This window comes from Nyctibius grandis, chromosome 3 (genome assembly GCF_013368605.1).
Source record: "Nyctibius grandis isolate bNycGra1 chromosome 3, bNycGra1.pri, whole genome shotgun sequence".
Classification (NCBI taxonomy): Eukaryota; Metazoa; Chordata; class Aves; order Nyctibiiformes; family Nyctibiidae; genus Nyctibius; species Nyctibius grandis.
The window spans coordinates 109,097,526-109,112,671 of record NC_090660.1 but is presented as its reverse complement, the minus strand read 5'-3'; the positions used below and the strand labels follow the sequence as shown (position 1 = coordinate 109,112,671).

Below are 15,146 nucleotides of genomic sequence, written 5' to 3'. Positions count from 1 at the left end.
TATGCCAGTTCCAGCAGACTGGCGCCACAAAAACTAATCATTGTAATGACAAAACTCCATTCACTTGTCTGCTGGGGCCTTTAGTCCTTTTTTTTAAAGTCTTTTCGCTTTTTTTATTTTTTTCCCCCTAACCAAACTTTAGCTCAGGAAATCTTTAGTCTTCTGTCAGTCTCGACTCACCGGCTTCTGGTTGCAAATTATGTACAATTCTTGCACTAAAAAGCAAAGCAGTAGCTTTATCACAGCAGAATAGACCTGTCCTGATTTGAAACTATTGACAAGTCAGCAGTCCCCGAGACTTTCTGACCTGGACTTTTATCTCATCACAGCTCATGGACTCAAAACAACTCTGCAAAGGACCAAACTCCCAGAAGTACCTTCTGAAAAACTGTTCTTTGTAAAGAGCATATGCCTGCTGGCTTCCTGGTGATGATCGCAGATCTTTCTCTCTTTGAAGGACTGATACTGGTACACCTTTTTTAAGCATGCCTTGTCAGAAGAGTTCCAGAATACCATTTGCTAAAGGACTGTATTTCAAAAGCTCTGATTCCTACAGCACTGAGTGCTGGAATGGGTCAAAACTAGCTCTGAGTAAATTTTGCAAGAAGTTGTTGCTCAGGGGCTATGGAGGTAGAATTAGCAGAGGATTCTGATTAACAGCCAAGACACAACTTGAAAATATCTAACTCTGGTGCTCAGTTGTTCATTAAATAGTCACACAGTCATTTTAGGCTCCTGTGGAAGGAATTCACTGCAGTAAATGTTGTTGCCTCCAATGTGCATTTGTACGTCTAAGCAAGTCACACTGTTTTCCTCTTAGAGAAAAAAGAATTACTTAATAAGCAGTGGACTTCAAGCAAAAATTTGCCTCAATCTAAAGTATGCACTTTTTCTTTTGTCAGTTGAATGATGTCTTAAATTCCATAGGCTCCATTGTAACCAAAACAAAATACATACACTGGAAGCACCTAAAAGTTAGGAAGGACAAATCCCACCTGAGTTTGTGTGAAGTTCATTTGTGATGATGCGATAAGTCAGCACACAGATGAAGCTATTGACTGTCTGAATTCAATGTGGACAATCTTAGGGTTTTGGTTCTTGAGTTCCTCAGATTAATCCCAATTGTATGGGCCAAATTGCCAGCTCTCACATGGATCAAGGGCCTGGAGGATTACACAGGACTTTTGGCATCTTGAAAAAATGGCTACTTTTTTCTTATTCTGTATTTTAGCTTAAGATGCCTCTGCACTTCCAGGCTCTACATTCGTGATCTGCTATTGGCTATTGTCTCCCCTGCCAGATAGTAACTTCTGGGAGCACCAGAGATGACAAGAAAACTCCCTCTTCTGAAGGATGCCCATTGTAGATAAAAGATGAAATTTCTTATGTGAACACCTACAGTCCTCATGGTGCTGGGTAGCAAACCTCCCTAGAAGATATTTGATGCTTTAGCTTTCATTAGAAATAAAGGTAATGGTAAGTGCTGTCACAGGGTCAGCTATTCTCATTTTGAAATCCAGCCTGCCTACAGTTTAACATTTATTTTCTTTAAATACCATGTTTAGAAACCTGCAACCCACAATAACTATCTGCTCCATTACCATTAATTGTTGAGAATGCAAGTGTTTAACTCAAGTACTAATACAACCAGCCTAGATAATCCTGAAGTGAAAACGTAGGAGAAAAAACAATCTCCCTGCAGAAATCACACCAGGAGTCTGTCTGTTTTGTGCAGGTGATTCCAGCCTTTGCTCAGCCTGTGTTCATGAAAACAACGTTTACAGCAGAATATTTCAGATTTTGTACCGAAATGAAGAGATCATTCTTAATGAATCAATGAACTTCAGAGTGCACCTGCTTCTGGATGGCGAAAGGGTGAGTTATCTTGGGATGCACATATAAACCAGGAGGGCTGGGATTCCTCTTGCCTAACTTTAGGCATCCATTGCACAGATGATACCTCTGTTTGAGAAGTTGTCATGGGGTCCCTGCGCTGTTACAGGTCTCATAAATGTAGCTGGTGGAGGTAAAAGCATGATTTATCTGACCAAATACCAGCATCTGCATTAGAAGGAGATTGACTGTCCTGTACCCATCTTATCATGCTGACAGGGATGCCTGGGGTGATTTGTTTATTTGTAATTGCTGACACCATAAACATCTGCCTTAGGTCGGATAGACCCACCACACTGTGCCTGTTATGAAGTGTAGTCTACAGCTTGGCTTTCCAGTGGAATAAGATGTTGACATACTGGTGAATCAGTACATCAGAGTGTATCAAGTGTATCAACCATAATTTGTCATTTGTGTACTAGATCACTCATTCTATATATCTGTGTAGGTCAACCTCACCTGAGAAAACTAGGAATCTTCTGCATCTTGCTAGGACCAGCTTCTGCTCCTACTGTCCATTACTACTATCTCCTCCTCCTCCTCTCCTTGTGTCTGTTTTTTGCTACAGCAATGACAATACTGTGACCGAGTTACCCAGTCCCTTTCCACCACTCAGAGATCTCCTCACCCTTCTCCTTAGTGGTCCTGATTTCAGGAGTGCATGGCAGAGTTGCTGGAGCTTACCCTCCCTGTAGTCCACACTCAACCCCTTTGCTTTCCATCGTGTCTCAGCTAGAATGGGTTCATACGGATATCCTTCTCCCCATTCAGCATCCACTTCTTCAGCCAACATGAGCATCCACACAGGGGAAGTACATGATCTGAACCACTCATCTTGTAGGGCACCTTTGGCTTCCTTGGTGAAACTAATGTCTTCCAGTGATAACTCCTGTTCCCAGGAGCTAAAAGAGAGGAGCAATCTTAGAGTTTGGAGAGTACTGTTTTACTGGACTCTTAAACAGAAAGGGGAGAAAGTGTCATAGTAGAATGGCGGTCAGGTCTGGCCCAATGTGTCATCACTGTGCTTTGCCAGCACAAAGATTGGTACAAAATATATGGCATTGGTACTTGCTCTCAGTGATGAGAGACACATGACATCAGCTGTTTGTGCAAAATCAGCATGCCATCAAAAATAGGTCCTGTAAGTCACGCAGCCAATGTGAATCAAATGCTGTGTGTTCACAGAATCACAGGATCATTTTGGCTGGAAAGGACCTTTAAGATCATCAAGTCCAACCGTTAACCCAGCACTGCCAAGTCCACCACTAAACCATGTCCATAAGCACCACATCTACATGTATTTTAAATACCTCTAGGGACGGTGACTCAAGAACTTCCCTGGGCATCATGTTCCAGTGCTTGATAACCCTTTCCGTGAAGAAATTTGAACTTGGGACCAGAGATACGCACCTGTCCTTCCTTGTATAGCTTCGTATTTGAGCATGAAGGGATTTAAAATTTCTATTTTGTCCTATTTCAACCCATATATACATGGGTTATATATAGATCTAAATTAAAGCAGCTGGAGAACCTAATTTAAGCTTATTTTGCATGCTTCCCTTTCCCTCCCACTTTTTTCTTGGTGTTTTGTTTTGTTTTTTAACATAGTGTCTTCAATTTATTCCTCCCTAGAATTGTTGTTTCATGCTTATATGAAAAATTACTAAATGCATGTTTATGAATATTCGTTAGGAAAATCTTCCAACACGCTTCATTGAATATTAATTTTATCCTTCCTCAGTGGAACATCTCTGATTAAAAGTCCCTCCCTTCAAATTACAGCAGTTTCCACTGTGTTGAGCTGGGATGACTTCTGATGATTTTTGCATTAATATTCAAGAAAGTTCTGCACCTCACAAAATGAAAAAAAAAAAAAAAAACCCACGACATTCCTCACAGCTAAAACTCATTCTGACTCTTGATGTGCTGTGTGCATCACACTTGTCTTTTCATAGCAGGTCCCCTGGGAAAAGGGCAGCTGCCCAATTCTGTGCTTACAGAATCTGTTTTGCACAGAGAAAACTCCATTATCTGTGTATGATGAAGTTGCTTTGGGTTTTCATGGGTGTTGAATAAGATGATAAACAGGTCTGTTGGTCCCGGATGAGCTGCTGAAGATGCTCTAAAGAATCATATGCGAAAAATAAAGGTCTGTAAAACTTCTTGCGTGTTGAGCAGATTAGCACAATTCACTTCTGCTTGGTGCTCCTGGGCTTTTTTTTTTCTGCTTTGGTGTCTTTTCCTCTACAACTTTACCAATTTGACATAAATATGGGAGAGACCAAAGTGTGCCACTCCACTGGGCACCATGCTCAGAAAAAACCTACTATATCCGCAACTATTGTTCAGAGACGGTTTTGCATCTCTGTCACGTAGTCTTGTATGTTGGATGCGATTCTTGCAATGTGGCATTGGCAAAACACCCAGAGATTTGTGAAGTGTTTTAAATATTGTCTCTTCATAATTTCTTAACGTATTTAGCACACAACAGATGCAAGTCCTTTTTGTGCCAATTGTGTGCTCTGGTGAGATGTTGTAGCTGAGGGTGAAGGATCTGTTTGCTGCTGTTTCTGTAAATGGAAGTTATGATAATTAGACAAGGAAGTTAGACGGGGTAATGGAAGTATTGAGTTCATATGCTCCATGTAGTTTCTGCTGTCAGAGCTGGAGTTATCAAATATTATAACAAGGGCGCAGTGTGCTTTCTCTTCATGGTGCCAGGGTAGTTTTGTTGATGAGATAGGCTCAGTACAAAAAAAAAAACCCAAAGAAAACTCAATGTGCATTTCCAGATTAGATTATTTGTTACTGGTTTTTTTTTCCCCCTCCTCTTGCGTAACCCTAGATAAGTTTAAATATGGAAATACATCTTTTTTGTCTGACATTAAATGGAAAAAGCCTCAATTATTCACCTAGAAGTGGCACTGAGAATACCTTTCACCATATAAATTGTGCTTGAAAACTCTGGTTTATTAGATGCCTTTTCCTGTATTATCCCAGAATGCAGCATTCTTTGAATTCATAGGAAATAATGTTGCAGGGCTGAGGCAGCCTTTAGTGTTACAAAGAAGTCTAATTTATTTTCATAAGCTTTTGCTTCCATTCTTATTAGAGAAGGAGCTCTGCCTCTTTCATCAAGCAATAAAACAGGTAACTTGTCTGTCTCCTTGCTTGCTGGCTCCATTCAGGGACAATTTAGTAGCAGGGAGAGGACAGAGTGAGGCAAGCTGGGATATCACAGTATATTAGATTTTGTACTTTCCAGAGACATTTAAGTGAGATGGGACATCCAGATCATTCACTCTGACATTCTGGCTAAACGGTTAAATATGATGGAAGTACATCACAAGAATGCTGGAAACTTCAGTTATAAGTATTATCAGAGCGCTTAAGAGCTAAACCAAAGGTGTAAATGTAAACCTGAACAATTAGAATTCAAAAGTGAAATGATGCACTTGATTCCAGGCTGGTTCAACAGAAATTGGAGTACTCTGTATATATTTTTGTTGTATAAAATACTTTTACTTTTCATATTCAAATACTTTCTATTGTACAGATTCCAAACAATGTTTAATAAAATCCATTTCCCTATCAGTGCAGTCCGTTGGCAAGTGAGACAGAGGTTAGAAAACAGCCTGAACTCTGGACAGCACATTCTGGAAAATTGTGTGTGCTCACAGATGAATACGGGGTCTTTTTGCACATGCTATGGGGCCCAAGGTGGGAGCACTAGAGGAAACGTAGGCACCCCCCAGCAACGGAGAACAGGATACTGAGTTTGCAGACTTACTTGCCACAAGACACAAGATGATATAACAAAAAAAATGGAGAGTGATATTAAGCTGATGCAAACAATGAAGAATTAATCAAATGAGAAATGACAAAATTAGTTTCAGCCTTATTTGATTTTAGATGAAAAAAACAGAATGAAATGCATGTACTATCTCGAAGAAAGCTTTCAAAATTTCTGTTCAGAACTGTCTTTACTTATTTATTTTTGACTGGAGGCAACTTCCCTTGTTTTTATTTGGGTGTATGGAATATTACAGAACAGAATAATATTCCATGTTTAGTGTGAATGTATTTCCACAAACACAGATCTTTATTTTCTCTTTTGTGAGTTGTGATTTTAATCATTAACACAGCTGAGGAGTCAAAGATCTTTGTAAAAAACCCTGGAAGACTCTTCACAGAGTATCTGGGAGGACACTGCTTGGCTTAGCCAGTCAAACACTAATTATATTCCAGAGAAATATTTCAGGCTAATTTCTTAAGTAAATTGGTGTGAAAATCTAAAACTTCTCTTCAGGAGAAAAAAAAAATCTCACAGTCTATCAGACTTTTGGAAAATGATAAAGTCTGTAAATGATAACTGTGGAAAACACCATAATAGTCCTAGTAGTGTTAAAATAAGCAACCAATATTTAATTTAAGGGCAATATCATTTCATACAGGAGACTGAGGGATGATAGAAATTTCAGTGCCAGTACTGTATGAGCTATGGAAAGGCCATTTTGTTTTTTTCCCACGTAAAGGATCTTATGCACTTGTGGTTCTAATAAGTCAAAAAAAGTAAAACACAGGGAAGTCCAGCAGGTATCAAAGCTGTATAGTAGCTTGTGTCATGTAATTACTGTGTGTAATTCTGCTGTGTCTCAACCTGTGCATAAGCCTTTTAATGATATTTTCCCATGAAGAGTCCAATGACTTTCGAACAACTGTCCAGTTTTCACTTGTCTTAATATTTACACCTCCAATATACAAAGGAAAACATGTAATCTCTGTAGTGAGAACTGTGATTTGATTTTATGTGGGTTTTTGCACTATTGCGAGCAGTCTGACTTCAATACAGTTTTGGGATTCAAAGTATCCTATACTTGCACCTTAATGCGTGACCCCATGCAGTGACTGGTATCTCAAAGTCTCTCAGACATCTGCTCATTGCCTCAAGGTGTTTGAGCTGGTGTCACTAGCTATTGAACTTGTTTTAAACACAAACTCAGATTTCAGTGACAGTTGCAGGTGCTCAGCAGTATCAGGCACAGATCCAAAATTTCATCCCCTCTGTTGGAGGATGAGGTTTGCTTTGTCTGAAGCACTACTCTTGAGTTGAATTCCTAGTTTAAATTCAGACTGTAGCTTCAATCATGATTATTTCCTTTGCAATTGCTGAAAAAGTATTTTTTTTTCCTAAAGACATACTTCCAGGTGTTTTGAGACAAACACGAAAGAGAAAGCACATTTTCAGTAAACAGAAGCTGGAATTTTCTCCTCGCATCTCTGTGCCTGTGGTCATGCTAGAAGAAATACCGTATTACTTCAGAAGGGTTTAAATTTTACATCTTTGATAATTTTGTCAAAGTATAATCAATCCTTAACTCTCAATTTTCTTGCTTCAACAGAAAAAGGTACACTGTAGATGGAGTTTCACCTTTGGAAAACCTAGCTAAACATGGTTTATGTTATATATTTTATGAATCCTACCTGTCAGAGCAGGCTAGATGTCTCTGACATTGCCTTCAGTGCATTTTTGGTATAGTCCGTTGTTAAGAAGGTGCTAATCAGCTTGAGAAAGTAGAATTCATCTTGCCTAATTCAAACCATCTAAAATTCAAGTGTAGCTAGACTGAGATATTTCTCTGCACTCTAAATGGAAAGAGATAGGCACAAACAGAAATCAATTGTCCTTTTTGAATGTATACCTCAGGAGGGGTCAGCTCACTGTATGCATCTGCTTGTTGTTCTCCACTGACAAAAGACACAACCTAGATGTCTCACCTCACCTTTTTGTGGCAAAAATTGCGTAAAAAGAAGTTGTATTTGTAATACCCTGTCCTCAGTGAACAACTCCACTTTTCCACCTGCATTCCTGTGCATCTTCTGTTGTACTCTGGTATACAATAAAGGATGCTTACACTCACAGGAAAGGCTATTTTGGTAATAAAATGAGTAATTTTTTCTTCATATTTCCATTTAGGTTGATAGAAATAAAAACTTTTTTTTAGTCTATTAAACCTACATTGCTGAGGAAGAAAAAACATTTCAAAGGAGTGAGGGAGAAAGCGCTGGGTAGCTTAATCCTTCTTCCATTCTAATTTATTTATTTCCATTGATTATATTTGCTTTAACTGTGTCAAGCTGGGATGTGTTATCCAATGTAGTCCTTTCCAGGTGAAGGTGATAATCTGACAGCTCCCTTCACGTACAGTTTCAGAAAATCCAATTAAAGTATTTTATTGACAACAAAAGATGGGTAATCTTGCCGGTGGGACCTATTAGATGAAGGTACCTGTGAGTCACACATGGTATCTTCAGGTTTTTTGGTGAGCTGAATATTACCATGTATAAGCATGCTCAGCACCCTGCAACAAAGTGAACAGTTAAACTTCCATTAATTGAAGCTTTAAAAACAACAAAAGCCTTTGGATTTTGCAAAGAAAATGGTCTAGATGAGAATCAGTGACAAACTTCCTCCATGAATCTGTCAGTGGCCAGAAAGAGTGACTGGGAGGCAGGAAAGCCTCAGTTTGCTGAGAAACAAACTAAAAGGTTAATAATGAGAGGTCAGAAATCGTCAGAATTATTTGACCCATTTCTGATTGTTTTAAGCTGTAAATTTTGAACCTTGCATTAGATAACCAGAAGGATTCATGGCTATTTCTCAACCAAGAAAACCTAGTCCTTGTTCTCATTCAGTTGGCAAGATAACCCAAATGAATACTCGCTCAATGAGGGAGCGCAGCTCTGAAATACTCCACTGACTCTCAGTGTGCAAAGAGCAAGCATCCAACAATTGCAGTGCTGTATGAACCCTGGTTTCTTTTGTCTGGACTGATTTTTTTGACATGACAGGACACCTGGGAGCAGGTAACACCTCTGACTGCTCTGGGTCCCTCTGACTCTTACACTTTGGCCACAACAACCCCATGCAGCGCTACAGGCTGGGGGAAGAGTGGTTAGAAAGCAGCCCAGCGGAAAGAGACCTGGGGGTGCTGATCGACAGCCGGCTAAACATGAGCCAGCAGTGTGCCCAGGTGGCCAAGAAGGCCAATGGCATCCTGGCCTCTATTAGGAATAGTGTAGCCAGCCGGTCTAGGGAAGTGATCGTCCCTCTGTACTCAGCACTGGTGAGGCCGCACCTTGAGTACTGTGTCCAGTTCTGGGCCCCGCACTTCAAGAAAGATGTTGAGGTGTTGGAGCGAGTCCAGAGGAGGGCGACCAAGCTGGTGAAGGGTCTGGAGGGTCTGACCTATGAGGAATGGCTGAGGGAGCTGGGGTTGTTTAGCCTGGAGAAGAGGAGGCTCCGAGGTGACCTTATTGCAGTCTACAGCTACCTGAAGGGAGGTTGTAGTGAAGTGGGAGTTGGCCTCTTCTCCCGGGCAACTAGCGACAGGACAAGAGGACATAGCCTCAGGCTTCGCCAGGGGAGGTTCAGGTTGGGCATTAGGAAGAATTTCTTTTCAGAAAGGGTTATTAGACATTGGAATGGGCTGCCCAGGGAGGTGGTGGAGTCACCATCTCTGGATGTGTTTAAGAAAAGACTGGACATGGCACTTAGTGCCATGGTCTAGTTGACAGGGTGGTGTAAGGGCAACGGCTGGACTCAATGATCCCAGAGGTCTCTTCCAACCTGGTTGATTCTGTGATTCTGTGATTCTGTGACTCCTTCAGCGATTACCTCAACTTGCTGTCACATTTGCTCCTTTCTGCCACTGTGGTGGGGTGCTGCTGTTGCTGCGTATTTTTGCCTTTGCTCTTATCAGACAAACCCATCCATCTTTGCCTTCAGTGTGGTGGGTGCCAACTTATAAAGGTAACATTTTCTTTCTCTTTTTGTAGGTGGAAGATGCATTGAGTGAGGCAGATTTTCAGCTCAAGTTGGACCTGCACTTTACTGATAGTGAACAACAGTAAGTGCTGTTTTAAAGCTCAATTGGTGATGCAGGGGTTTGTTCAATTGGGAAATTACTTTGGTGAAGTGAGAGTCCTTTGGAAAAAGGAATGGCTTTGATAAGTCTTTCCTTTGCCTCAGTGTTGAAGTCTTTCTGTTTCTCCTTCCTGTATTTGGAGAGTGTATCTCATGCTCCTCTTTAAAGGAACAACATTTTTTCTCCTTTAAGTGTGAGGTTTTCAAAGGTGTTAAGTGTTGCTCTATCTCTGCTGCCATTAAAGTCAAAGGGAATATCATCACTGACCTCCACATGAGCAGGGGTTGTGGTGCAGGAATGCATTTATCTGAGGAGACAACAAAGTATTTTCTGGCTGAAGATGAGTGTATGAAGATGTTAAGCACTTTTCTTGTGTTAAAAACGAAAGCTGCCTCTATATTTTAGGAGGAAAGAGTCTTCCCAGTGAATTTGATTTCTTCCAACTGCATTTGATTCCATAATCTTAGGTGAAGTGGGAGAAGCATCCCTCCCTGAGACATAGCATAAAGTGTGATCCCAGACGTTATTCAGCCTCACTGAATCACAGAAAAGGCTTCCAATGACTTCAGCAGCATTTATGGGCTGTGGGAGGGGGTGCAGAGAAATCATCTGAGCTGTGTTTCATGGTAAGACTGTCCCCATGTGTTTTTATTCATATCCACAGGGCTTCTAAACAAATTTCAGGAACATGTTGCCTTTATCTTCAAGATACAAGAAGTGAAAACTTGTTCTCTCAGGCATGTGGGACTGGGCCATCAGTCATCAGCTATGATGCTGAAGGATCTAGAAGAGAGAAAAAACAAAAATTAAGTGACAGCCAAGAATAAAAAGAACTGAAACATTCAAGTTATCAAATTGTGCTCTAACACATACATTTAGTTTCTGTTATCATCTGAATGATTAATCCGATTTACTATAAAGAAAAGCAGTGATTTTCAGAAAAGGATATTTTGCAAATCTCACTGAAACACTTCTTGGGACTAACCATGCACCATACTCAACCACCTTATCATAGGTTTTCTTAGCTCTGGGAAGCAATTGGCTTCAAAAGGGTCTTTAACACTGTAAAACAATTCTTCTTTAGAAGTGGGTTTCACTTGCATTGGGAGGATGTGGTTAGGCATGCTCCAGGTTTACATCTCAGTCTCCTGCCCTGTAGGTGACTCAAATGTCATGTGGTTGACTGCACACTAGGAAAGTTATCCTGAAATAATTATAATTAAGCTTCAAATTAAAGTATTGGTTTTTATTTACTGAAAAAAAGAAGAAGCCAATCCAAGTTGTATTGTTTCTCTGCCATTACTTCACCTACTCTTTTTTTTGTCCTCTTGCAAGAAGTTTTTTCAGAAGATCAACTGTCTGGAAAGGTACTCTGAATATTTTCAGCTCTCTCTGACACAGGACTGCTTCTAACTCTTACAGATTGCCCGAGTTGGTTGTTCTTACAGTGAAAATCACAAGTAGTGAGCTGTCCTGGTTATAAACACTCAAATAAACTGAGCATTTCCTTCTGCTACTTAATTCTTGATATCACCAGAACTAGTGTATAGGTGGACATCAAGGCAATCACCAGGGGAAACCAGAATTGCATCACAATTTTTCTTTTATACAGTATATTTTTATATATCTCTATACGTGTTATTATTTATATTTATATTTATATTTATATTTATATTTATATTTATATTTATGCTAGGCACAGTACAACACAACATACTCATCAGTTATGTAAACCCTTACGAAGCTGGGAAGTGATAAAAATTCACCTCAAGCCATCTCCCAGCCTGCTGCCTCTAGCATGTTACAGGCTGTTACAACTCAAGCTTTCACTAACCCTTGTAAACCTCTTTCTCTTCCAGGCTGAGAGACGTTCCAGCGATCCCCATGATCAGCAGCCGTACACTGTGTCTTCACTTCCACCCCCGGAGAGGTCTGCACCACCATGTTCCTGTCATGTTTGACTATTTCCACCTGTCAGTGATATCTGTCACTGTGCATGCGTCACTGGTAGCATTACACCAGCCTCTGATCAGGTAAAGGACACAGAAATGTCTGTTGAAAGGCAGAGGATATTCCTTTTCTGCGTTAATTTGCTTATTGTATAGGAGAAGCAGAGAGGAAAATTTAATTTCAAGTTTTTTGTTCCTGGGCTAGGATTCTGGAGATTGGGGGTTAGAGCTAGCCTCTGACACAGGCTCCTTCCCTTCATAAGACGCTAGAGATCTGATCAAAAACTACCAAAATCTTTGGGAAGACGTTCAGAAATTTTGATTAAATTTGATCTCTCTGTTCCCCACCTGTAACATGAGGAAAGTGAAAATTGTCTTCTCCTTGGCTGTTTTACCTCTTTAGTCTAAAAGCAACTAAGAGCATTTACATTTTTTTCCCCTGTTTTTAGGACAGTTGGGCTCCAATCTCATCTGTGACCTCTGTGTATTAGCATAATTCATAACATGGCTAGAAGGAGGCAGCAGCATCTAATTTAACTGTGCAGCAGTATAATACTCGCTACCGTGGGGTCTAGGTGTGATTTATGTTATCTGATTCATGATGACAAGAAAATAATTCAGAAGTCCTTCAAATAAAACAGGGCTGGAGGTCAATATCCTCTAATATTTAGAGCAGGTGAAGGGAAGCAAAGGTCTTGCTGGCAATTTACTTTGTGTCCAATCTTGTCATCGTGTGAGATAAAGAGTGCTGAGAGGGAGGGAACTCCTTTGGTCCTGAAGCAGAATGCAGTGTTCAGTGTTGTTCAGCTTCCCTTACTCCAGCAAGGCCTTGCTGTTTACCAAATGACCAGGAGACTCTTAAGTTTGTCAGATATTGTGCAGAGGGCACTGTGTCAGAATGAAAAGTTGAACCTGTAGACTCTTTTTCTCAGGTTTCACGTTTTGACTTACTTAATACATGTTTGCTTCAGTTCTCCATTTGTATACAGGCATTGCTTGTACGCAATGCCATAGGATGAATTCAGATTGTAAGAGTTGGAATTGTGACAGGGATGCGAGTCGTATTAGTAGATCAGCCTGACGTATCTGTCTTTTCTTCCGCTGCTGAGATACAGGTAACTGCTGGATCTCCCTTCTGCTATGTGTTGACTTTTTAAATAGTGAATTAGATTGTAACAGACTACTTCTAACCAGATAATTATGCTCAGATAATTTGCCCATTGTTCTACTGTATAAAAGGATGAAAGAACAATAGTTATCAGGCTTAATGAGTGCTTTCAGTGCTTTGTTATCCCCTAATGAATGGGGCTGCAGAGACTCGTTACTGTTATTAGGCACAAATCGCATGATGAGCAATTGTTCCATAGTGAGATTATTATAGCTTTTAAAATATGATCTTGTGGACATTTATGAAGTATACAATATTTTTACTTAACGCAGTGGAATGAAGATTTTTGACAACACAATATAGAGTCTCATTTGCTTAAGCTAGTAAAATAATTCTGAAGTGTGATACTGAGGATTTATCTTCTTGATCAATATTCAAAACCCGAAGAGCTTTTACATCATGCATTCTCTAAAGATAATTCAGGGTAAAGACATTAGTGTAGAAGAAATGCCAGTTTCAAGCATTGTGAAGCAAAACCAGCCAAATAAAACGTATTTGTTTTTCTCACAGCTCAGAGCTTTCCTGCTTGTCACTTATCATTGGAGTTTACTAGGAACGTAGAAAAAAAGGTTTAGTTGTAAAACCAGATCTTTATTTTTGTAACACAACAGAACCTGAATGCCTGGAAAGTCTTTTTTTGTCATAGTATAGAAAAAATAAACACCAGACAGTTACATTGTCTGGGAAAAGTATCTATGCAGTACTTCACTGTGGTTTGGTTTGCTACGTTGAACTGGCCCATTATAGCACATACTTTACATCTATACACATATTATTTCTATACAGATGTATACACTTAAATGTAAAACAACAACAGTTCTAGACCTACCCTGAAAATAAGGATCATGCGTTAGGCAAAATTGAAATTCACTGCTGTCCTGAAGTTGTCCTGGAAAACAACTTTGCCTGAAACACAGCTATCTGCTCACATATGCCTTGATTTTGTTAGCTCTGTTGGCAAATGAAATACTCTTCCCCAAAGTTCTTCCCTGTTGCCTGTACTTAAACAGTGAAACCAGTAGGGAAACCAGCAAGACTGATTCGGGCATTTCCCTGCAGGGTAACGTACACCCACAAATAGCTCCTGTTGGGCAAACCTTGCCAGGGTGCCTTCATTACCTCCTGGGTTTTGACAAGTGAATACTTTGATATTGATGTTTGTCCTGGTTAATAATTCTTATATAATAAATATTACATTAGGTTTGATACTTTGAAGCCCTCACCTCTTACCAAACTGAGAATGAGTGAAATTCATGTTTCTGGGATCCTTTGCAGGATTCTGGATGGAAATTTTGTGATAAAGCTTTTCTAAAGAGGGTAACCCTCAGCTTTTTAATGGGGTCCCAATTCATGGCAGCTGCTAATGACTTTATACATTTACTAAGGAGGCGAGATGCTTGTTAGGAAGGTAATGAGGCAGACTTGCAGTCAACTTACCTCCAGCTCTGTTACCTCTACAACAATCATATTTGGTCTAGATGTGGGATGACCAGGAGCATGGTGGGATGCTTTGGGGCTTGGATCACCTCCCCTCTTGGCTCCTGGGGCAGCCACATCCCTCTGAAACGCTGCTGCAGAGGGGACTCTGAGCAGCAGGGAAGGGGCTGGGTGGCTTTGACTTGTCCTTGCAGAGCACTGAGCCAGACTTGGTTAAAAATTCTCACTTTGACCTTTAGACTTCTTTGACTTCTTTAAAAAGTACCCAAGAAGTGGCTGGGGAAGCTGGACTGCTCAGGGCCAAGTCCAAAACTTTGGTTTTCTGGGCAGGAGTGCAATAATAGGGGAGAACAGGGATGCACGGTGCAGTGGTTGCGAAAGCTATTGTCTCCACCCGAAACACTGCTCCCCTCACCTGCATCTTGTCCTGCTCTTAAACCCTTCCGCCAGGCACAGCAGGACATTGACACACCACTGCTTGCAAACCACAGTGCTCGAACTGTGCTGCTGCAGACCCCAGGCCCCTTGCTTTCCCGCAGTGACAGCTGCTGTGCAGGGCAGTGGTGTCTGCACTGAATGCTTTTGGCAGCTGCAGGTCATGGAGCAGTATTTTCAGACTTTTGGGATGTGTGAGAAATAGAGGAGAATCTAGAGCAGGAAGGAGTTGGCTGGCACGTCTCTCCTAACATCACAGAAATGACAGTTCTCTTTGGAAGGTAAAGGGCTTGCCTTTGCTGACCTTATTTTACCCAGGATGACAGAAGATGATCC

The 15,146-nt window shown here is 40.6% G+C and overlaps 1 protein-coding gene across 1 annotated transcript in view; it reads left to right on the top strand.

Annotated features, from left to right (window-relative positions):
• The window catches only part of FAM135B (family with sequence similarity 135 member B), a 158,998-nt gene that overhangs the window by 70,524 nt on the left and 73,328 nt on the right, over window positions 1-15,146 (top strand). Inside the window, exons 3-5 of the mRNA XM_068396461.1 lie at window positions 1,736-1,875; window positions 9,733-9,803; window positions 11,681-11,854. Of these exons, the coding sequence (XP_068252562.1) occupies window positions 1,736-1,875; window positions 9,733-9,803; window positions 11,681-11,854 (385 nt within the window). The remainder of the gene's footprint in view (window positions 1-1,735; window positions 1,876-9,732; window positions 9,804-11,680; window positions 11,855-15,146) is intronic.